The 25,765-nt window shown below is 42.5% G+C and overlaps 1 protein-coding gene across 2 annotated transcripts in view; it reads left to right on the top strand.

The window, feature by feature from the left end:
* RUFY2 (RUN and FYVE domain containing 2) overlaps positions 1-25,545 on the top strand; it is a 56,176-nt gene extending 30,631 nt beyond the window's left edge. For both annotated transcript variants that reach the window (XM_056530294.1, XM_056530293.1), the window contains exons 8-14: positions 6,529-6,594; positions 8,592-8,661; positions 10,897-10,995; positions 11,114-11,227; positions 12,770-12,931; positions 17,658-17,752; positions 25,220-25,545. In XM_056530294.1, coding sequence (XP_056386269.1) covers positions 6,529-6,594; positions 8,592-8,661; positions 10,897-10,995; positions 11,114-11,227; positions 12,770-12,931; positions 17,658-17,752; positions 25,220-25,328 — 715 coding nt within the window. In that variant the 3' untranslated portion in view covers positions 25,329-25,545. The remainder of the gene's footprint in view (positions 1-6,528; positions 6,595-8,591; positions 8,662-10,896; positions 10,996-11,113; positions 11,228-12,769; positions 12,932-17,657; positions 17,753-25,219) is intronic.
* Positions 25,546-25,765: the final 220 nt, after the last annotated feature.

Raw genomic sequence — 25,765 nt, 5'->3', positions numbered from 1 at the left:
CCTGAGTGTACAGAGCCCTGCTTGTCCTCAGTGTACAGAGCCCTGCTTGTCCTCAGTGTACAGAGCCCTGCTTGTCCTCAGTGTACAGAACCCTGCTTGTCCTCAGTGTACGGAGCCCTGCTTGTCCTCAGTGCACGGAGCCCTGCTTGTCCTCAGTGTACGGAGCCCTGCTTGTCCTCAGTGTACGGAGCCCTGCTTGTCCTCAGTGTACGGAGCCCTGCTTGTCCTCAGTGTACGGAGCCCTGCTTGTCCTCAGTGTACGGAGCCCTGCTTGTCCTCAGTGTACGGAGCCCCGCTTGTCCTCAGTGTACGGAGCCCTGCTTGTCCTCCGTGTACGGAGCCCTGCCGAAGAAGTTCCCTGATCTCTCTGCCAGCGTTCTCAGTCGGCATCTGCATGGACCCAAAAACATGCTGGCCTGGCCAGGTGGGTGGGTGGCAATGTATAGTTGTATATATCTTCTACCTGCCTTTCACCGCTCCCTACATGATGGCACAGTCTGAGATGTAAGTTATGTATGAAATATAACTTATATTTCTGACTGTGCTATCGTGTAGAGGGCGGTGAAAGGCAGGTAGAAGATGGAGCAGGCTTCCCAGCAGCACAGAGTATTTCTGTCAGGAACTGTAGTGAAGCAGATAGTCTGCCTCACTACAGTTCCCTCCAGAAATACTCTGCGCTGCTGTGCTGTTCTGTAATAAATCTAAGAGGCTTCAGCCTCACCTAAGCAGGGGGCAGAAAAGGTAAAGTTTGTGGCTTATGAATGGACTAGTTGCTATTTTCTACCTCCCTATAACCGCTCACTATATGATGGCACAGTCAGACATATGAGTTATATATCTGACTGTGCCATCATGTAGTGAGCGGAAACCTTTTTTTTTTTTTTTTTTTTAATCCACTGATGCCAGAAAGTTAAACAGATTTGTTAATTACAATGTGCAAGGACTTTGTGCGAAAGGGGAGAGAGGATCACATGGAGGGGGGTATTCACTGTCTGGCGACAGAATCTGTTTCACTCGGTAATCGAGCTTCTTCTGGCCATGATTGTTAGGAACACTGTGCTGCTTCTTATACAGGTGGGTACTCAGCTTCAATCACTTAGAACCTCCCATCTGTCTTGACGTAAGACTTCAAGGCGTTGGCTTTTAATCCAGCCCTATAACGCCTTTACTATGTCAACGTCATAAGAATCCAGCGTATAATAATATCAATGGAAGGGATGGGGGAAAAAGTGCATTAAAAACAAAGTACATTAAAAACAAGGTGCTCCTCGTTTTATATCCCATATGGTGGAAGTTCACGGAGGGAAGTCTGATGTATTAACTTTCTCCGGCGTGGAGAGAGTTAAACCCAGACCGGGGATAGATACAGATCGCTTACTGTTGCAGCGAGAAACTCACTGGATAATTCATACATCAGCAACAGGCCCTATAGGCCTGAATGATAAGATAGATTATGCACCTTGTTTTTAATGTACTTTGTTTTTAATGCACTTTTTCCCCCATCCCTTCCATTGATATTATTATACGCTGGATTCTTATGACGTTGACATAGTAAAGGCGTTATAGGGCTGGATTAAAAGCCAACGCCTTGAAGTCTTACGTCAAGACAGATGGGAGGTTCTAAGTGATTGAACCTGAGTACCCACCTGTATAAGAAGCAGCACAGTGTTCCTAACAATCATGGCCAGAAGAAGCTCGATTACCGAGTGAAACAGATTCTGTCGCCAGACAGTGAATACCCCCCTCCATGTGATCCTCTCTCCCCTTTCGCACAAAGTTTTGTATGTGAGTATTTAATAAAGAAGCAACCCTGAAAAAAGAAGCCTTGGTGAGTCTGCCGACTTTTTCACCTTCTCCTTGCACATTGTATTTGACTCGTCTCACAAGTCAGAGCACTACCTCAGCTTCGGGGATTACTCCTATTCATCCTAGATCCAGGTCCTTTTCGGTGGTCAGCAGCAGTGCCGGACATTGATATCTCTGTTTTTTGCCTGTATTGTCTTTGAGAACTTGCCTTTGTTCTTGTGCACGCTACACATGACTGACACCACGCCACAAAACATGGACACAGATACGGATGGGATGATAAGAAAAATGGAGGATATATTACTCACAGGGAGAGAGGACCCAGGGGGGTATTTTTTGGAATGCAATCATAAAGAGGATGTGGAGCTCATTGAAGTGAAATCATTAGAGCAACGTATTCTTAATCTATCTGATAAAGAAATTAACATCTTTTGGACCATTAACTCACTCCAGTCCTACCTGCACAGTGAGAGATCTCCACGAGGACTCAGAGCGTACAAAGCACCAGCTCAGTTCCAGGAGGACCTCACGTTTGTCACCCTGTGGAAACAGGCGCACCACGAGCATTCTATCAAGCTATTACAGATCGTGCTAACTAGGAATAGAATAGAGCACGACAAAATCAGCTAAAATCTTAATAAAGCAAAAGCAGAGTACACAAAAAGAGCTACAGATGAACAGAAACAAGCGTTTTTTCCTAAATTAGAAAATAGAATTCTGTTACTGCAGGAAGACGTGAAAAGAAAGAAACGGGAAAAATTTCTCAGAGATAAAACTGACTATGACCAAGAAAAAGAATTTCAGTGGCATGGAAAAGCGACTACACTTACTAGCAAGAACTATCGTCAATCACGTCGACCCGCTTCATACTACTCTAATAATTGCACTGAAACCGCATATAATGTGAATATAGCCAAAGATTCAAAAGATGTAAGACAAGAAAAAAACGACCTCTCCCACCCTTTAGGACAAAGTCCACACGGCGCGGACGGAGGACGAGATCAAAAAGAACCAAAGAAAAGAAGAACAGAATTATAGGATGTATTAACGAGGAGGACGCTTCCAGATCCCCCATATCTAATGTTATCAATCTCACTTCAGAGACACTGAATGAAGCAACACTGACCCTGTTATCTAGAGGTCTGAACTATGGTTTGACAGAACGTTTTGACCCAGTCATATTTGAGATAGACCTAGCCAAGTCTTTACGGGACATTAACCTATTTAAGTTTTTCCTGAATAAAAAGTATAATGAGCAGAGTAAATGTGAAGCAGATTCGCCAGCTACAATAGATAGTTTAGGTTTTTTTCCCACAGAATGTACATTAATGGAAAAGAAATGTATTGAAATGTTAGCCTATGATTTTGAAGACCCTGCGAACAGAGCCCAGCCTGGGCACTGTCGGAGTGCCTTCACCAAGGGTAAAAAGTCCAAATTTAACCCCCCGATACCCCCGGGAGGACAACTGGATTTATTTCAGAATTCAGTATTACAAGACCTCAGGTCTATATTGTACAGAGAAACCCCTGTCAATTTGTCAACTGCAGAACAAATAGCTCTCAACGCTCTAAAAAAGAGAGAAGACCTAGTTATTATTAGGGCTGATAAAGGAGGGAGTGTCGTATTAATGTATAAGACCATGTATACACTAGAAGCCGAAAGGCAATTGAGTGATAGGTCTACTTACACCCCCCTTAAAACGGACCCAACACCAAAAATTTTAAAAGGTCTTACTACACTTTTACACAAATTTGTAGAGCAAGGGATGCTATCAAAAAAGAATGCAGAACGATTAATACCTGATTCACCTAAACCGGCAACATGGTACCATCTTCCAAAAGTACATAAAGAGCAGACCCCAACCCCCGGACGTCCGATAGTCTCGGGAATGGGGTCTGTAACCGAATATTTATCCCACTATCTAGAATGGTTACTATCTCCACTTCTTCCATCTATACCAGCTTACATTAAGGACACTCTCCATCTTTTACAGAATATTCAAACAATGACTTGGGAACCGGGTTGGAGCTTATGCTCCATTGATGTTGTTAGCTTATATACCCGCATCCCGTCGGAGGCGGGTATAGGAGCTATGAAAGACTTCCTAAGATGGTCGAATAAATCTAACGAATTTATTCTGTTCATAGAGGAAGCCCTTTCCTTCCTTCTATCAAACAGCACATTCAAGTTTGCTGATCAGTGGTACAAGCAGGACACCGGGACCCCGATGGGTACCCCGGTGTCCTGCACGTACGCAAACATATTTTTGGCCGTTTTGGAAAGCCAGATCGTCTATTCTTCCAATAATACATATATCGCATGTATCAAATTATACATGCGATATGTGGATGACATTCTTATAGCATGGTCAGGTTCAGAGGTACAATTTCATGACTTTGTCACATATCTAAACACAACTAACTCTGTGAATATGTCCTTCACCTCGCAATATGGGGGGACATCATTAGAGTTCCTAGACCTAAAACTTAGGGTTCATGGAGAGAGGCTCACCAGCGAAGGCTATAGAAAACCTATTTCAAGGAACACCCTTCTTCACTATGGTAGTTCTCACCCAGACTCAGTGAAGAGGGGTGTCCCTTACGGACAATTTGTGAGATTACGAAGAAACAATGAATCGGATGAGATTTATGGGGAACAGGCAGATGATCTAGAAAAGCGCCTGTTGGAACGGTCCTATCCGAGGACCTTAATAAAAGAAGGTCGCAAACGAGCAGATAAGTGCCAGAGAAAAACCCTTCTGAACACCAAAAAAGAAAAAGAATCAGTACCCACTAAAAAACGCTTTGCATTCACCTTTCAAAATTCACCACTCAATCAAGTCATAGAACAGGCAGTCAGACGTAACTGGCATATAATAGAAGGAGACCCAGATCTGAAAGAAGTAGCTAGTCGTAAACCGCTTATCTCATATAGAAAGAATAAATCGTTAGGAGATATACTACAAAAAAGTAGAATGATGCCTCCTAAGAAAGAGACACAGTGGCTAGAACAATTGACACCAAAGGGGAACTACGCCTGTAGAACATGTAATTTTTGTAAATATAATGCTGAGTTGAAAACGATGCGCATGGGATCCATAACACACACTGTTACAGATCTAATAACTTGTCGAACAAAATATGTAGTCTATGTTATGTTCTGCCCCTGTGGCTACCACTATATTGGGAAAACGATTCGTCAGCTCTGTGCGAGAATAAGGGAACATATGTTTTCTCTTCGCACACTAAAAGGAGCTCCTCGTTTTATATCCCATATGGTGGAAGTTCACGGAGGGAAGTCTGATGTATTAACTTTCTCCGGCGTGGAGAGAGTTAAACCCAGACCGGGGATAGATACAGATCGCTTACTGTTGCAGCGAGAAACTCACTGGATAATTCGTACATCAGCAACAGGCCCTATAGGCCTGAATGATAAGATAGATTATGCACCTTGTTTTTAATGCACTTTTTCCCCCTTCCATTGATATTATTATACGCTGGATTCTTATGACGTTGACATAGTAAAGGCGTTATAGGGCTGGATTAAAAGCCAACGCCTTGAAGTCTTACGTCAAGACAGATGGGAGGTTCTAAGTGATTGAACCTGAGTACCCACCTGTATAAGAAGCAGCACAGTGTTCCTAACAATCATGGCCAGAAGAAGCTCGATTACCGAGTGAAACAGATTCTGTCGCCAGACAGTGAATACCCCCCTCCATGTGATCCTCTCTCCCCTTTCGCACAAAGTTTTGTATGTGAGTATTTAATAAAGAAGCAACCCTGAAAAAAGAAGCCTTGGTGAGTCTGCCGACTTTTTCACCTTCTCCTTGCACATTGTATTTGACTCGTCTCACAAGTCAGAGCACTACCTCAGCTTCGGGGATTACTCCTATTCATCCTAGATCCAGGTCCTTTTCGGTGGTCAGCAGCAGTGCCGGACATTGATATCTCTGTTTTTTGCCAGATTTGTTAATTACTTCTATTAAAAAATCTTAATCCTTCCAGTACTTATTAGCGGCTGTATACTACAGAGGAAATTCTTTTATTTTTGGATTTCTTTTCTGTCATGTCCACAATGCTCTCTTCTGACACCATATGTCCATTTTAGGAACTGTACAGAGAAGGAGAAATTCCCCATAGCAAACCTGTGTGTGTGGTTGAGACAGAAAAGAAATCCAAATAAAAAAGAATTTCCTCTGTAGTATACAGCTGCTAATAATTACTGGAAGGATTAGGAATTTTTAATAGAAGTAATTTACTGTTTATCTTTCTGGCACCAGTTGATTTAAAAAAAAAAAAAAAAAGTTTTCCACCGGAGTACCCCTTTAAGGTGAGTGGAGGCTGGAGCCTAGTTGGACTGGGTATCACAGGCAGAGATCCCAAATTGGCATAAAAAGGAAGAGGATAGTTCAGTGTTTTTAAGCGCTTGGTGTAGTTACGGTGATTGGCATTGCCATCCCTCAAAGGGCACCATAGCCTCAAGCACACTGCACCCCCTATTCCTTTGTATGGCAAATATTCATATACATACTGGGCGGGAATAAGGGTGGGGCAGAGGTGGGGCCAGGGGTGGAGTCTTGCTAGGGGCCCTTGCTTTATTTGATCCAGGGCCCTAAGTGGTGTCAGTCCGCCCCTGGAACCGAAATTCTTCCTTTCACCATTGCATCTTTTTAGTATTTTGGATGAATAAACACTACTGATTTAATTCTCTTTCCATGTCAGGGATGTGCACATTTCTGCAATACTGGATCAAAAGAACTATGTTGAAGAACTTAACAGACAACTAAAGTAAGTGTTCAACTGTCATCCTTATTTCAATTTTTTCAATTCATGCATGGTGACACATTTTGCCTTAGTGTAGTCGGACCATAAAAGACAGTCATTAACAGGATTCTTTATGTCTACGGTGTGGAACATTTAGAAATAAACAGTGGGGGGGATTTATCAAAACCTAACAAGGCCTCCTAAAAATTAAAGAAGCCATCTGATTGGTTGTTATGGGCAACTGAACAGCTTTTCCTTTGCACAGGTTTTGATAAATCTCCCCCAGTATCTTGTAATGGTATGAAATGAATTTTTTTTTCAAAATAGTTTTTTCTCCCTACTCAGGACTGTTACTAGCCATCATATGTAGTATACACCATTATAAACACACACCAATATGTGCATACAACTGTGGAATAAATAGCCAAAGAAATGTATAATACAATATGAATTTTATTTGGATTTAATTGCGCTGCCTAAAATATGTAGTTAAGACAATATTTAATTTTCTGAAGAGCAGGAGACAGGAGTGAAGCAGCTAATCAGCAACCTGTATAACAGAAAAAGGGGGTGGGGTTAGGATAAGAGTGGGAGGGGACAGGCCAGGGTAGTCCACAAATGTCTAGGTGCAGGCAGAAGGGCTGCACAACAGTCGGTCTCTGGCAGAGAAGTAGTCGGCAATTCACCATTGTAAAGTACGGGTGAGAAATCAGAAAAGAACATCACAGTGGTGTTGTCATGACGTTTAGTTTTCTCTTTACGAGTCAATTGCAGAAGAAGATCTCTATCTTTCCAGTTGAGGAAACAGGCCAGCAGGGGTCTGGGTGGTGCATTGGAAGGAGGAGCCTTGGCCGGCACACGGTGAGCTCTGTCATATAGAGGAGAATTGAGCAGTAGGGAAAAGGTCCTTGAGCCATCTTACCAGGAACTCCATAGTTGTGGACCCCTCATCCTTTCTGGCAGGCTGATGAGTCTGACATTGTTGCAGGACTTTATGGTTACTTTTTATTCCTGTTTTTGGCAGTCAGTTTTTTTTAAGGTCAATTGCTTTGCATAATAAATAATGAGTTATGTTTAAAAGAGGACCCCCACCTCCCTTTAAAATCACTTAGGTTAACTGTTTCAACAGGGTGTCAGCTGTATATTAAAGGAGAACTCCGGCAAAAGTCAACTTATCCCCTATCCGCAGGATAAGGGGATAAGCAGCTGATTGCGGGGGTTCCTACCGCAGGAACCCCCGTGATCTCCGGGATGGGACTCCGGCTCTTTCCATTCATTTCTATTGATTCATTTCTATGAGAGTGCCAATGATGCCCGAGTGCTGGGACCCCCCGTGACCAGCTACTTATCAGCTACTATCCCTTATCCTGTAGATAGGGGATAAGTTTATTTTTGCCAAATTTCTCCTTAAGGGTGCGTTCACACTGTGTAATCTCCGTCTGGCGGCCGCCGCTCAAAATACGGGGCACTGAGTCGTCACCATTGATGGCTGTGCAGTTCTTCCGCGGAGACCCATTCACAGTAATGTTAAGTTCACACCATGGAATTACGCTTGCGGAATTCAGAGCGCTGAATTATGTGGTAATTCCGTAGTATGAACGCACCCTTAAGCTAACACTGTCTACAGATGGCACAAGCACATTTCCTTTGCCATCCCCATGCCAGAATTGTACATTGTGGTACAGAAGCTACCTACTCGCTACAATGTGCTAATATGGAATGGGGTGGGAAGGGGTATAATCAACTGAGCATTTATAGGTAATCTGTCAACTCTAGATCATGCTCAAAGCTCCTTCCCTCACCCTCCCTGCCTTGACTAAATGACATGCACACTTCAGTGCTGGAAGATAAGCCCTGTATATCCATAAGGCAAAGCAGGAAGGGGTGGGGGAGTGTAGACGCTCAGCAGAGCCTCTTAGACATTTGAGCACTGAATGTTATCTACAGCTGACATATTCCCTTTAATCTATGGCCTAACAATATAACAAATTAATATGTGTCGTTTCCTTTGTTGCTTGTAGTGGCACTGTGAGCACTCTCCACGTGCGAATTGACACACTGGAGAAGTCAAATGCAAAACTCATTGAAGAGGTAAAGTAACTAAAAAAGAAATTAACAAAACATGGGCCACATAGGGTAAGATTGCTGATAAATGAAATTTATAATATAAAGCTAGGTTTACATTGCCATTGTGCTCCGTCCTGTTCTGGTTCTAGCTGTTTTTTTTTTCACCAAACGGCCCCAAAACGGGTCAGAGGACAACTGACACCACCGGGTCCTGACAGATCCCATTGACTTGAATGAGGTCCATTGGGGATCCGGTAGTTTACAGAAGAAAAAAAATTGTGTATCCACAATTTTTTTTCTTTGCTAAACTCCCGTTGTTATGACAAACTTGCCGACTGAGCTCCATATAGTGGAGCATGAGGGTAATGTGAACCTAGTCTTACCTGTAGAGAAGTAATGCTTACCTGAGGGAGTTGTGGAAAAGCCAATCAAATCACAAATAAATCCCACTCCTGGGAGAGAACGGGTCCTAACACTTGCAGAAATGAGGAGAAACAGAAGGACACCTTCACCGGGAGATGCCACTTCAAAGAATAAGCTGGCCCAAATTGCACTAGAGAGATAGGGACCTGGAGGCCTGGACTAAATATAATAAATGTGGATTTATTGTTGAGTCCAGTATAATCGCATTTTAAGAGACATTCATCTCTTTCCTCAGATTATCACATTATCACAACACTTTCACCGACCTGTCATTGTACCACTGCACCTGAGGCACCGTCACAATGACATAAACTTACAGCGAGGGGAAGAGCTAGCTGGAGCGTAGCCAGGCGTTGGACACTAGAGACTGCACACAGCATGACTCTAATGTCCGACGCCTCCCAATGAGCTTTGCTGTGCACCAGAAGTCGACTGAGATGAATTTTAGTGAGTGACTACAGGTTCAAGGACGTTTTTGCTGGGACATATAAAAAGCAGGGGGCTGGGGTATGCTGAGTACTCTGTGGCACAGGAGTGTCCAGGATTTGCTGTACCTGCAGGTATAGCACATGACCACCTGCAACATACATAATATCGCCTGCGCCCACAGGCTTTTCAACAGGTCCCGCAGGATCCCAATGAATTCCATGTCTCTTTAGAGATGTTCCATTGGGTTCAAATAAGGACTCTGGTGGGGCCACTCATTTACAGACATGTCCCTTAGCTATTCCTGTGTTTTCTTGACTGTGTGCATATGGTCATTGGGGTAGATTAATAAAAACCTCTGTAGAGGAGGAGTGGTGCAGTTGCCCATAGCAACCAATCAGAATGCATTTTTCAGAAGGCTTTTTAAAAATGAATGAACCAATTGAATTGGTTGCTATGGGCAACTTCACTCTTGCTCTACACAGATTTTGATAAATCTCCCCCATTGTCTTGTTGAAAAGTGAACCTTCAGCCAAGTCCGAGGTAAGAGCACTCTGGATCATGTTTTCATTAAAGGGGTACCCCACTGCCCCAGCATTCAGAATATTTTGTTCAAAATGTTCCGAACGCTGGGTGCTGGCTGTGGTGGTTGTGACGTCATGGCCACGCTCCTCGTGACGTCTTAATCCCCGCAGCCTGCACCCAGCGTTTGGAACAAAATGTTCTGAACGCTGGGGCAGTGGAATATTGCTTTTAAGATATCGCAGTACTTTTTTATATTCAGCCTTCCCTCAACTCTGACCAGTTTTCTTGTCCCAGCCACTGAGAAGCACCCTCACAGCATAATGCTGCCACCACAATGCTTCGCTGTAGGGATGGTATTGGGCCAAAAATTTCAATCAGATGAGATAATCTTGCGTCTTACAGTCTGAGAGTCCTTTAGGGGCTTATTTGCAAACTCCACTCTGCCTTAAAGCCCAGAATTGTGCTGGCAAGTGCTGGGTCCTGAGTATCTGGATTATCAGTGAACCTAATAGAAAATATCGCTGTACCCTTATGTTAAAGGGGTTAAGAAAAGCAGACCAAATTTATTTTAAAGACCGCTCCATGTCTATTTCCAGGTTGGGTACGGTTCTGCAGCTCAGTTCTATTGAAGTGAATGGAGCCAAGTAGTAATACCACACACAACCTGGGGACAGACGTGAAGCTGTTTTTAAAGGAAATTAGCTCTGTTTTTCTATTCCTGGATAACCCCTTTAAAATAGTAATAATACACTGTCAGTGTCCCACAAAATGGACAAAATGCCCATCAGACTGTAGTAGAAAAATGTTATATAGGGAGGAGAACTTTTATATATGGCCCCCTCTATGGTCACTTTTTTCCAGCAGTTTTTTCTTGTTGTCTTTCAGTTGGCTATAGCTCAGAATAATATAATCAAACTTCAGGAAGAAAATCATCAGTTAAGGAATGAGAACGCAATGATTTTCATGAGAGCGCAACATCTTGAGGTAAAGATATTTGAAGATTAGAATTGCACTTTACTGCAAGCAGTATTACTTCATGCCTTAAGATCATTATGTATTTGCCATATCTGAAAAAATGACCCATTATATGCTTTGCATATAGGCAGTCAAAGCTGAAATTGAAGCTGAACAGATGTACAGACAACATTCAAGACATGGAATGGGTGAAATCTTTACTGACATATGTACTCATCACGATGAATCACAGCTGGCACAGGTACCATTGAGACATTGTGGGGTGAAATGTTAACAACACATTCTTAGGGTATGTTCACACTAGGGATGTAAGAAAAAATCGATTCGCGCGATTATCACGATTTTTTTCATTTGCCGATACTGAATTGATTCAAAATATTTTTGTATCGATTCTTTTAGTGATGTGGAATTTTTATCTCCTGACGCCCGGAACAGCATGTCCCGGGCATCAGGAGATACAAGTTCCACATTTGTGGAGCCGGGCAGGCTGGATATGACACGGTGGCGCTCTGGGTGTGTACGGAGTGGGCTCCGACTCGTGCCCGCTCCGTACTCTGCGACCCCCGGCTGATTTCAGTAGCCGGGGGCCGCCGCTAATAGCCAGAATGCGGCGATCGCCGCGGCTGGCTATTAAAGGAGTAGTCCGGCGCACACTTTTCTCATTTTATCCCGTCCGGGCTGCAAAATAAAAGAACTTTCTCTTACCTGCCTACGCTCCCCCGGTGCTCCAGTACAGGTGTTCGGTCCCCGGGCTGTATTCTTCTTACTTCCTGTTAGCCGGCACGTCACACGGAGCTTCAGCCTATCACCGGCCGCAGTGATGTCCCGCCTCGGCCAGTGATAGGCTGAAGCTCCGTGTGACGTGCCGGGCAAACAGGAAGTAAGAGGAATACAGCCCGGGAGCAAACACCTGTACCGGAGCTCGGGGGGCTCGTTGGCAGGTAAGAGAAAGTGCATTTTCTTTTATTTTGCAGCCCGGACGGGATAAAATGAGAAAAGTGTGCGCCGGAGTACTAGATCGCCGCTGTCAAAGCTGACAGCAGCGTCTATTGGGATCTATGAATGCTCCCAGGTGGGCGATGTATCGGGATATATCGTGATGTATCGTCACCTAGACGGTATCGCGATATATCGGGATATATCGAATCGCCACACTGGTATCGCGATTCAAATCGTATCGCCAAATTCTTGGCGATTCACACCCCTAGTTCACACGGCGGATCTTCGGCAAGCTTTGCTGAACAGAATTGTGGAATTCCGTCAGAACTGCAGTTGAATTTCTGTGTTCTCGGAACACAGAATTTGGCAGAATTTCAAGACCCACTGAATTTAATAGGATTCTGACGCATATTTCCGCAAAATATAAGGCAAGACTTATATTTTTGTGAAATGCGGAAAGCAGAATCTTCGCGGCATAACATAATTCTAAGTCTGAATTGGACAGCAGAACCCCATTAAATCAATAGGCATTAATTTGAATTTCCGGTGGAATACTTCCACGGAATTCCGCACAGAAATTCCGCCATGTGACAATTGGTGCACAAATTTACCAGTAAGTTTCCTGCTTGCAGCCAACAGCCCTTCAATTTTCAGCTGTAGGCTATGTTCACACGGTGGAATGTCTCATAGACTGCAGTGCATTTCTGAGCAGAATCCGCAAAAATATTGAACAGGTTAATAGAGTCGAAAACCATGTGCCATTCATTTTATAGCGGTAGTGCTTCCGGCTCTATTCACCATATAGTAAGGGGTCATGTAATCCCTTTGTTTATCACCAATACAGGAATCTGACACTGATCTTGTGCCAAGGGTGCAACGTGAAATTGAATTTGCAGTAAACCTCTTGGAGAAAGATATTCATGACAAGCAAGGTACTCTCATTGGGCTTAAAGAACAGCTAAAAGAAGTGAAAGCAATTACTTATGAGATGTATCAGAAAAAGCAGGTATGTGATCCATAGCAAATATATACATAACCTTTTGTACTTTCTACCTTTAAAGTATTTTCCAGGAAAATACAAATTGAATTCTATGGTCCTATAAGTAGAAAAAAGTTTTCAGTATACTGTAGTTATCTTAAAGGGACAGTTTGCAATTCAGAAAACAGTGCTACTTTAATAGTATGTTCATATTTACCATACTTGCTGCAGAAAATGTCCATAGAAAGCCGCAGGGAAATTCACAGCAGGAAATCCAAACCAAATCATGGAAATTTACTTCAGTCATTCCCATGGCAATGCATCCCTGGTCCTTGAACAATCTTCTTCTTCTGGCTATGATGTGCAACACATGCTTGCCACCATTTGGATTGGCTACAAGCTTTATGTGTCGACATGACGTGTCATCAATGACAGCCAGGTAACCAGGAAAGCATAGCCACAGGAACACCTAAGTAAATGGTAAGGTGAATGTAGTCATTTTTATCTGCACTTGTGGATTTTCGTCTACTGGTATGCTGCGGATTTTGGATTTGAAATCGATCGGGAAAATCCATAACAAATCTTTGCCCTTTCTGTAGTGAAATTGATGTATAAAATGTAAAGGGAACCTGTTCCTCTGTAAAGGGAACCTGTCACTTTCATGCTGCCTAAACTATAAGTCATCAGGGAGGTCCCCTGTGGCTTTGGCCTGTCACTCAATATACACAAACAGGAAGAGATCTGGTGGTGAGAAGCTGCCAGTTTGCTCCCTGATGACTTGTGGTTTGGACACCATGAAAGTGATGACAGGTTCCTTTTAATCTTTGCTGGTCAGTTGTCTTTCAGAGAATATGTCATGGAATGTGGATAAGCTATGTAAACCGTCCTCATGTTTCCTACTACTTTTGTACATTGTAAATATTCTGGATTCTATTCCATGAACCTACATCTAGTATTGCAGCTCTGCCCTATATACAGTGGGGCAAAAAAGTTTTTAGTTAGCCACCAATTGTGCAAGTTCTCCCACTTAAAAAGATGAGAGAGGCCTGTAATTTTCATCATAGGTATACCTCAACTATGAGAGACATAAAGAGAAAAAAAATCCATAAAATCACATTGTCTGATTTTTAAAGAATTTATTTGCACATTATGGTGGAAAATAAGCAAGATTTCTGGCTCTCACAGACCTGTAACTTCTTCTTTAAGAGTATCCTCTGTCCTCCACTCATTACCTGTATTAATGGCACCTGTTTGAACTTGTTATCAGGATAAAAGACACCTGTTCACAACCTCAAACAGTCACACTCCAAACTCCACTATGGCCAAGGCCAAAGAGCTGTCGAAGGACACCAGAAACAAAATTGTAGACCTGCACCAGGCTGGGAAGACTGAATCTGCAATTGTCAAGCAGCTTGTTGTGAAGAAATCAAATGTCGGAGCAATTATTAAAAAATGGAAGACATACAAGACCACAGATAATCTCCCTCGATCTGGGGCTCCTTGCAAGATCTCACCCTGTGGTGTCAAAATGGACACAAGAACGGTGAGCAAAAATCCCAGAACCACACGAGGAGACCTAATGAATGACCCGCAGAGAGCTGGGACCACAATAACAAAGGCTACCATCAATAACACACTACGCCGCCTGGGACTCAAATCATGCAGTGCCAGACCTGTCCCCCTGCTTAAGCCAGTACATGTCCAGGCCCGTCTGAAGTTTGCTAGAGAGCATTTGGATGATCCAGAAGAGTATTGGGAGAATGTCATATGGTCAGATGAAACCAAAGTAGAACTTGTTGGTAAAAACCCAGCTTGTCATGTTTGGAAGAGAAAGAATGCTGAGTTGCATCCAAAGAACACCATACCTACTGTGAAGCATGGGGTGGAAACATCATGCTTTGGGGCTCTTTTTCTGCTAAGGGACTAGGAAGACTGATCCGTGTAAAGGAAAGAATGAATGGGGCATTGAAGATGAAACGTGGCTGGGTCTTTCAGCATGACAATGATCCCAAACACACCGCCCGGGCAACAAAGGAGTGGCTTCGTACGAAGCATTTCAAGATCCTGGAGTGGGCTAGCCAGTCTCCAGATCTCAATTCCATAGAAAACCTTTGGAGGGAGTTGAAAGTCTGTGTTGCCCAGCGACAGCCGCAAAACATTACTGCCCTAGAGGAGATCTACCTGGAGGAATGGGCCAAAATACCAGCAACAGTGTGTGAAAACCTTGTGAAGACTTACAGAAAACATTTTACCTCTGTCATTGCCAATACAGGGTATATAACAAAGTATTAAGATGAACTTTTGTTATTGACCAAATACTTATTTTCAACCATAATCTGCAAATAAATTGTTTAAAAATCAGACAATGTGATTTTATGGATTTTTATTTTCATTATGTCTCTCATAGTTGAGGTATACCTATGATGAAAATTACAGGCCTCTCATCTTTTTAAGTGGGAGAACTTGCACAATTGGTGGCTGACTGAATACTTTTTTGCCCCACTGTATGTATAGTAGACCAGACATACTATCAGCCAGTGGCACTTCAACTCTTCACAAAAGACTATAGGGAATAAATCCTAGTGAAGGGGTGAATGTTTTTTCTTAATACTTTGCTACTTTGCTTTATGGGATCTATTTACGCATCTCTGAGGAAGAAAGTGAAATGTTCAAAATCCTACAGTTCAGAGCATGTGTAAACAAAGCAAAACATAGGAAAAAGTGCAAAAATATAGGGAAACCTTAGTAAATACCGTGGAAAAATATCTTTTGGGGAAAAAAAACCCACAAAGAAAACTAAACTCCACTCTTAGTAAATCAGGGCCATTATGTTATATGTCCTTATATTTGATCAAAGTAAATATATGCATTGATATTGGGGTCTGTAAACTAATATAGAGGTAGTTATTCACCTGGATAATGCTGCGGTGGTGGTGATGGAGCTCTTTATGCTGTTATTGTGGATCCTTTATACTAGCACAGGCACTTGTGATCCTCTCCCATAATATTTTACATTGGAATATTGTTTTAAATTGACTGTAATTTAAAATAAAGTTGGTATATTTTTTATAATATAGGGATACTATGACTCCTTTTACATATGAAGGGTGTTGACATGTGGATATGCATTGTAAATTGGTACAGATTTTAGGTGCAGGATCTGCAGCAGTTCCTCAATATGTGAATACACCCAAAGGCTTTTTGTGGTCACAACTCACAAAGCTGGGCTTGAAGGGGAACCATAGCCCGCTGTTTCTCAGCCTTGTCAAGTCAAGTACCTGTTAATTTCAAGTTGCTGTTACTGAGTACCCCAAGGAAGCAAACAATTGTACATGTGACTGATCACAACTGTTGTGATCAAACCACAGAAAAAACACACACTGTGGAGATATATTGTTTATCCAAAAATAATACAAAATGTTATTGAATCATCAGATAAATAAAGCACACATTAAAAATCAACTAAAACAACTCATATAAGAGTACACTACAAGTATCAAGGGGGCAAGACACTGTCCCTCCAGGAGCAAAGGATAAATATTATACAATATGGTGACACTGACTGGCCCACATATTCAATACCCTATATGTGCTGGAGGACTGTGGTACAAACGTGTAAACAGTCTGCAATATCTCCAGTGTCCTATAAATAAATGTACAATATTACCATGAAATGGGAAAACCAAAAATAATTACACAAAATAAATAACACTAATCCAAATTCTTAATCCTTCCAGTACTTATCAGCTGCTCTATGCTCCACAGGAAGTTATTTCATTTTTTAATTTATTTTCTGTCTGACCACAGTGCTCTCTGCTGACCTCTGTCTATGTCAGGAACTGTATATTGCTTTGGGGATTTGTTCCTGCTCTGGACCTACTAGAAACATAGTTGAACTGGTGTGAAAGGGGTTATCTAAGAATAGAAAAACAGACCACATTTCTTTTAAAGACCGCTCCTTGTTTGTCTCCAGGTTGGGTGTGGTACTGCAGCTCAGTTTCATTGAAGTGAATGGAGCCAAATTGTAATACCACACACAACCTGGGGACAAACGTGGAGCTGTTTTTAAAAGAAATTAGCTCTGTTTTTCTATTCCTGGTTAACCCCTTTAAAATAGCAATAATACACTGTCATTGTCCCACAAAATGGACAATACTCCATATGTGTTGGTATAAGTGCTTATTGTTAGACCTGAGGAAGGAGTGAGTGAGCGCCGAAACGCTTTGTCCATTTTCCTTTTATCTTGAATAAATCTTTATGTCCTGTGTAACGCAGTAGCCTAAAAATTCCTTGTGCAGACCCAGCAGAATTGCTCGTATCAGACCCTTCTTTTTCTTATATTGCTTATGACCCCATCTTCAATTAGCATTTTCTATAAACCCCAAAGTTATTATTAAAATAATTGTTGATTGGCACTTCAGGACATTGCTGAATGCCAGCAATACTAGCTTCAACATTCCAGTGTAGGGTGCTTTTTTTTTTGTTGTTCTTTTTTTTATTTTCTGAAGGCATGGTGCATACCCCCCTGCGGAACCTACCATCTGGGGTACACTTACCACCCCATGAAAACCACTTCCATAGCCTACACACAGGGAGGGTGGTCAGATGCATTTTGTACAGTTTCTCAGGTAGCATGGGGAGAACAGAGGTAAAGAAAATAAGAAAAAAGTGAACCTATATGCACAGTCTAGATAACTCATTATCTTTGTGATAATTGTAAATGTATTGCCTCTGTCATGAAACCATTGTACAGAATTCAGAAGATGATGGCAAAGAAAAAGATGTGAAAGAAAGACTAGAAGGGAAATCCAGTCAGATTGCATCTGCTATGAAACCACAAGAACCAGGGTAAGTTACATGTATATCAATAAGCAAACATAGTGACTGGTTCAACTGCAGCGGAACTCTGAGGTGATATGAAGCACAGTGAAACACAGAGTAGTAAACTAAAATAGGAATTAGCTGGTGATTTAAAGAATGATATTGACAACTTTATCCTGAACAGTTTAAAGGTGCACTCCACTGCTTCCACCCCCTCATGACGTCACATCCCGCCCCCTCAATGCAAGTCTATGGGAGGGGGCGTGACAGCCGTCACGCCCCCTCCCATAGACTTGCATTGAAGGGTCAGGAGGTGATGTCATGAGGGAGCAGGGCTATGACGTCACAAGCTCCCGGCGCGGGCTCCCGCATTCGGAACAGTTTGTTCCAAACGCTGAGCAGCGGAGTACTCCTTTAAGAGAACCTATCAGGCCTCGGGCCTCACACACCAGCTTCTCCCTGCACTTGGGCTGTCAATCAAGCCAGTCAGGGCAGGAGGAGGACACAGAGAGCGTAACTGCTGTGGTCTCTGCCCAATATCTGGCCACAAGTCATAGCGAGCACCATATACAGTAACAGTAGTTTATGTTGTATTAAAGTAGTTCTCAGAGATATGAAAAAATGTATATTTAAAAGCACATTCATATGTGTTAAATAAATAAAGGTTTTACTAAATGTATTTTGTTATTTATTCTTGTGCGATTTATCTAAGGGGTGATATCACTTTACAGACGCAACCCATCCTAGCACACAGCAGGATCGATTGCGTCATGGCAGAGGAGACTGATGTCAGCCGTCCTTTCTGCTCTGTCACTGATGAGGGCAGACACAATTCTATTGGGATAAATGTAGGATGCTGGATGTTGCCTACATTTATCCTAATATTCCATCATACATTAATTGCCCCATATAACCCTGTACAGACCAATGACAGGAGAGACTCACTTTAACTATGTCTGAGTGGAGCTTTGTTCATGCATAACATCAGAAGCACAGACATAGCAGGTAAAAAAAAACAATAAGGTGAAGGCTCTTAGGGGTCATATAGCTTTTTTACAGCGGGCACCTCATCCTCCTTTACTTCACCTGTGTCTGTGCCTTGAAGCTACGTTACTCCTGCATAATGCTGGAACAGAACAATGGACTATATTGGACATATAGTCTATAATGTAATATTGGGGGAAATGCATTATATTAATGAAGTGTACAGTGCATTCAGAAAGTTTTCAGACCCTTTAACTTTTTCACATTTTGTTATGTTGGTGCTAAAATAAAAATAACTATAATAGCAGAACCAAAAAGATATCCTGCACTCACCGCAGCAGTATAGGTCATATGGCTCCTCTTCGGGACCTCCAACAGACGAGCGGACAAGGCTGGCGTGGGGCGCTCAGAGGCGACTACCGGTGGTTTCGCACAGCGTAGTGCACTTCTTCCGGCCTCGAGGCCTCTGAGTGCCCCAGGACAGCCTTGTCTGCCCGTCTGTTGGAGGTCCCGAAGAGGAGCCGTATGACCTATACTGCTGCGGTGAGTGCAGGATATCTTATTGGTCCTGCTATTATAGTTACTTATGGATGCTGTTTGTTACCGTCCTAGCACCACCGTTGCCCTGAGTACCTGCATTGTACATCCATGTTCCAAAGTTTGGTACTGCTATATTGAGTGGTTGCGGTGCCGCTCTGATTTCTACTGAGCCGTCTGCTAAAAATAAAAATCAAGTGTCTGCTTTCATTCTGCACTCAATGCCCAATAATGTATTCAGTCCCTTAACTCCATACATTGTTATAGTTGAAGCACCTTTGGCAGTGATTACAGCCTTCAGTCTTCTTAGGTATGATGCAACAAGGTTTGCACATCTGGATTTGGGGATTTTATCACAGTCTTTTCTGAAGATCCTTTAAAGCAATGTCAGATTGGATGGGGATCATTGGTGGAAGTCATTTAAGGTCTTTCTAGAGATGTTTGATTGGGTTTCAGTCAGGTCTTTGGCTGGGCCACTCAAGGACATTTACAGAGTTGTCCTTAAAGGAATACGGTCACCCGTTCACCCGCACTATAACCCAAAACACTGGGTTATAGTGCGGGTGAACAGGAGATCAATGTGGGGTCTCGGACTGCTATACCTACCTGCAGTCCAGAGCCCCGATCCCCCAAAGGTCCCCCTCTTCCAGCGCTGACTTGCGATTTGAGGCGGGCCCGGCGGCTGGATTTAAATATTCATAAGTGCTGGTCACCTGAGCGTTCGTGCCTACTGAGCGATGTGACCGGTGCTTATGAATATTATAATCTAGCCAACGGGCCCGCCTCAAAGCGCAAGTCAGCGCTGGAAGAGGGTGACCTTTGGGGGATTGGGGCTCCGGACTGTAGGTAGGTATAGCAGTCCGAGACCCCACATTGGTCTCCTGTTCAACTGCACTATAACCCGGTGTATTGGATTATAGTGCGGGTGAACGGGTGACCGTTTTCCTTTAAGCCACTTCTGTGTTGTGTTGGCTGTGTATTTAGGGTTGGAAGGTGAACCTGTAGCCCAGTCTGAGATCCAAAGCACCCGGAATAAGGTTTCCATTAAGAATCTTGTTTCTCAAAGTCTGAGAATCATTTTGGTACTTTGGGGGAGATTTATCAAAACCCGTCCAGAGGAAAAGTTGCCCATACCAATCAATCAGCTCGCTTCTTTAATTTTTAACGAGGCCTCTGCAAAATGAAAGAAGCAATTCAATTGGTTGCTATGGGCAACTTTTCTTTGTACAGGTTTTGATAAATGTCCCCCTTTGTTTGCAAACCCCAGGCAGGCTTCTATGTGTCTGTAACTGAGCAGAGGCTTCTTTCTGGCCTCTCAGCTATAAAGCCCAGATTGATGGAGGGCTGTAGTGAGGGTTGACCTTCTGGATGTTTCTCCCATCTGCAAACAGGATCTTTGGAGCTTAGCCAGAGTGATTAGGTTCTTTGTCACCTCTCTTACCAATGCCCTTCTCCATCAGATACTTATTCTGGTGGGTCTGAAAACTTTCTAAATGCATTGTATACCCAAAGCAGGGAGGATGGCCTTTTTAAAACATTTTTTAACATGCACTAAAGTATTTTTTATTATGCTATTCGTTAAGTCTCAAAAACCCACTTAACATTATTCTAGGTGGTTTCTGTTGTTCTCACCACCTTTCAAATTTGTTACAATTTTACTGTAGGTCTCTCTCGTTCTGCAGTTTATACCAAAATAGTTATTACTTACTGGTATGAAGGGGACCTCCCCCAGGACAGGAAACCTGGATATAAAATAAGCATCTCCTCTGTACCCAGTGGTTTGCCAAGACTTGACCTGAAGGGCTTTTACTTTAATATGCAACAAAACTGAATAAAGTAGAATTGCAAAATAGAATAATTTATACCACTCCTATTTAAATATGCAATCTTTTATACACCTAAAAATGTGCATAAATGCTGAAGGTTGTTCCATTTTGTACACATGGGGGGAGATTTATCAAAACGTGTCTAGAAGAAAAGTTGCCCATGACAACCAATCAGATCATTTTACAGAGGCCTTTAAAAAAAATAATAATAATAATAATAATAATTACATCAGCAATCTGATGCTGTTTCTATGGGCAACTCAGCAACTTTTCCTCTGGACAGGTTTTGATAAATTTCCCCCATGGTCTGCTGAACCAGAAGTTATCTCGAGACCAATACCATAAGGTTAGGTTTCCACTTGTTTTGTTTTTTTTACACCTAAAAAAAACGCCAGAAAAACTGCCACAGCTTTTCCTGTGTTTTGGCAGTTTTTCTGGCATTTTTCCTGGTGTGTGGAAACAGCCAAATTTGTACCCTGAGGCAGTTTTTTCACCGTCTTCAGGGACCACTCTGTGTGTCTGAAGCGGTTCGCCTGGTCCACAGAGTGTAAGGAGATGAGGAGTGATGTACAGCATCACTACTCACCTCCCCAGGCCGTATAGTATACAGGGGTGCATAGTGTACCCGTGTATACTATACAGGAGCTGGGAATCCTGTCACCAGACTGACAGGACTCCCTGCTCCTATAGCCTCTTTGGGTGGTATACATTATATACAGCTATCTATAGATAGCTGTATATATGGTGTATTCAGAAGACGAGGTCCGCTTGCCTCCCTCGGTCCCTGTCCCCGCTGGGTCCATGTAGCTCCGCCCCTGGTGATGACATCGTTAGGGGCGGAGGATCTGCCGATGAACTGTATTTTTTTTCTTTTAATAAAATGGTTAACGAGGGCTGTGGGGGAGTGTTTTTTAAAATAAAATAAATTTTCCAATGTGGCGTTTTTTTTTTTTTTATTGAATTTTCAGGATTAGTAGTGGAAGCTGTCTAATAGACAGAATCCATTACTATGCCAGGGCTTAGCATTAGCCCCCCAAAACAGCTAGTGCTAACCCCAAATTATTACCCCGGTACCCACCACCACAGGGGTGCCGGGAAGAGCAGATACCAACAGGCCCGGAGCGTCAAAAATGGTGCTCCTGGGTCTAGGCAGTAACAGGCTGGCGTTATTTAGGCTGAGGAGGGCCAGTAACAATGGTCCTCGCCCACCCTGGTAACGTCAAGCTGTTGCTGCTTGGTTGGTATCTGGCTGAGAATAAAAATACGGGGAACTCTATATGTTTTTTTTATTTATTTATTTAAAAAAAAAAAAAAACACGCATAGGGTTCCCCGTATTTTTATTCTCAGCCAGGTACCAACCAAGCAGCAACAGCCTGACGTTATCAGGGTGGGTGGGGACCATTGCTACTGGCCCTCCCCAGCCTAAATAATGCCAGCCTGTTACCAACTAGGCCCTGGAGCACCATTTTTGACGCTCCGGGACTGCTGGTACCGGCTCTTCCCAGCACCCCTATGGCGGTGGGTATCGGAGTAATAATTGGGGGTTAGCACTAGCTGTTTATGAGACTAACGCTAAGCCCCGGCTTAGTAATGGATTCCGTCTATTAGACAGCTTCCACTACTAAGCCTGAAAATTCAATTTAAAAATAAAAGTCAAAACAAAATTATTTTATTTAAAAAAACACTCCCCCACAGCCCTCGTTAACCATTTTATTAAAAGGAAGAAAATAAATCCAGGTCATCCGCAGTAGTCCGTCAAATCCGCTGTAATCTTCTGCATACACGGATCTGAAACGAGAAGAAAAAAAAAACACAAAAAATTGGTTAGTACATTTTTGGCGCTCTTCACTGGGGAGAGTGCCCATATTGCAATATCTTTCCAAACAGGGAGCCTCCAATTGTTACAAAACTACAACTCCCAGCATGCCCAGATACATTTTACAAAATGTACAATGTGAACAGAGCGTCACACCCTTACCAGCCTGGCTCCCGTCTGAAGCTACGCCCCCTAATGATGTCACTAGGGGGCAGAGCTACACTAACCCGGCCGGGACTGGAGGGAAGTAAGCAGACTTTGTCTTCTGAATACACTATATGCAGCTATCTATAGATAGCTGTATATGTGTATACCACCCAAAGGGTTAACCTATACTGTCACGCAGTGTAAGTTAACTCTTTCCTTGCTGGGCTGGCACAGCTCATCAGGGGGTTAAGTGAACCACCAAAGTCTCAACAAGAGGTCATTTTTGAAAAACTGCCAAGGAGCCCAAAATATCAGAAAAATGCCAAAAGGATAAAAAAAAAAAAAAAAACGCCAAACTGAAAAACGCCAGGTGAATATGGCATTTTGCAGTTCCCTATTGACTTGCAGCTAACATCTGGCTGCAGCGTTTTTATTGGCGTTTTTGCAAAAAGAAAAACAAGTGGAAACCTAGCCTAAAGCCTTGCTGATCTGGCTTCCAGCCCTTTAGATAGAATCGGGTAGCCAAAGAGCATTGATAATGGACAGGAATTTCTTGCTGTTTGAGAAAAGGCTGTTGGGGTTTCTTTTTTACCTTAGGACTCCTGTTAAATTGGATCACACAACTGCACCCCAAACCTTGAAAGGAATGCCTCTCCTTTCTTCCTCCTTTTCCGTCTTCCAACTCAGAGCCCTGACTGACAAACAAGATGTGACATGGCAGGGAAGGGGGTTTTATCATTTTGCATTAGAACAAAAACCAAAATATTAAAATGCGTGTAACATAGAGAGGTGCAGCAAGGTATGCTAACCTTAAGCAGTCAGACAAAACACTGTCAGCTTTCAAATTCCAGAAGAACATGGGACAATTGTTCATTAGGTATCAGGTAAAAGTCCAAGAGACTTTAGAGCCGGTATCAGGGGATTAAAGGCAGTACTTCAGTACACACAGCACAAATAAAAACAGGGACTATGGGCCCCAAATACAATGCCAAAAATACAAACACACACACCACATACCAGCGCCCCCTTACCACATCTGCCATAAGTACAGAGGACAAAAGAAAAAGATGAAAAGAGAAAAGGAACTCTTACTACTCACTACTCTTACTTATTCAATAGAAACCACGGTTTCCATACCTGTGGGAGCTGCACACAGCGCTGCAGACTCCGAGTCTGTCGGGTCACGACTACGGGGCAGGAGTATCTTGACGTCACTAGTCCGCCCCCATGTGATATCACGCCGCGCCATGCAAGTCTATGGGACTTGCAATGCGGGGGTGGGGCGTGACATCACAATACTCCGGCCCCGTAGTTGTGACCCGGCAGACTCGGAGGTGGCAGCGCTGCGTGCAGCTCCCACAAGTGGGTGCTACATGCGACATTGTGGGGGTCCCCAGCAACTGGACACCCGCAATCAGACATCTTATCCCCTATCCTTTGGATATGGGATAAGATGTCTTAGGGCCAAAGTACCCCTTTAAGGAAGCTGTTTATTAAATTACAAACTATGTGGAAGGAGGGGCCCCAACCATCTCTGCCTTGTAGGTCCCCACACTCCCAATGACACATCTACGTATATTCTTACAGCACTGCAACCTATGCCATGATGTAAACAGAGGCAGTTTTACCGAATTTATGCTACTGAAACATCTGATAGTAGAACAGCCTCCTCTCCCATGCATCCTTAGAGTCCTAAGACCACTAATAAAAAGGTCTTCATAAAAAAAAGAAATCACTAAACCAAGCTCTGCCACTTCTTGAAAGCGACACTGTGCTTATTTTTAGATCCAGGTTTCCTTACCATACTTTGAGGTCCCTCTCTTCTTGTTCTTTTGTGGGAATTGGAGGAAAACTACATACTACTGTGCAAATGGCCTGTTTATTGACCACTTGTGTTTCGTTACGTGTTCTCATTGACTAACACGGTTGATTTACAATATATTATAAAAGTCCTGTGCTGCTTTATAACTAGTTTGTTTTGGCATTATAAAAAAAAGCTCAATGACATTTTGGATTATGTATACTGTAATGTGTTAAGTAAACAATTGTAATAACAATGCTAGCATACATCTGAATGACAGTAATTGATATTTTCTGTTCTCTTTCTCTTTTTTGCCATCTTGGATTTTTTTTTTTTTTTTTACCATTACTTGTCACATACTACACATTTTATTCCCAAATAGTGATAAACAAGTTTTAACCAAGCCTAGAAATATTGACATATCCTACATGAAAGACTCAGGAGTAGAATCTGCTCCACAATATAAGCTTATTAAAGATATATCATTCTAGCACTGCATATAGTGACGTCAATAAGAATTGATAAAGAAACATATACTTTACTATATAAATCAGTAAAATGTAAGTAGAATTTGTTTTTATCTATATACATTTGTAATACATTAATATACCTGTAACACATGAATGTTAGAGATTTGTATATGTACACACCTAAAAATTATGAATTACCTGGTAATAACTAATACATAACATTAAAGAGTATTTTCATACTGTAGTTTGTCTTTTTTTTATTACATCACTTGCATAATTTTTTTTTTTTTTAAAGGGGTATTCCATGAAAAAAAAAAAACAATTTTATATCAACTGGCTCCAGAAAGTTAAACAGATTTGTAAATTACTTCTATTAAAAAATCGTAATCCTTCCAATAATTATCAGCTGCTGAAGTTGAGTTGTTCTTTTCTGTCTGGCAACAGTGCTCTCTGCTGAC

This window comes from Hyla sarda, chromosome 7, assembly GCF_029499605.1.
Source record: "Hyla sarda isolate aHylSar1 chromosome 7, aHylSar1.hap1, whole genome shotgun sequence".
In the NCBI taxonomy this organism is placed as follows: Eukaryota; Metazoa; Chordata; class Amphibia; order Anura; family Hylidae; genus Hyla; species Hyla sarda.
This window is presented reverse-complemented; position numbering and strand designations above follow the sequence as displayed.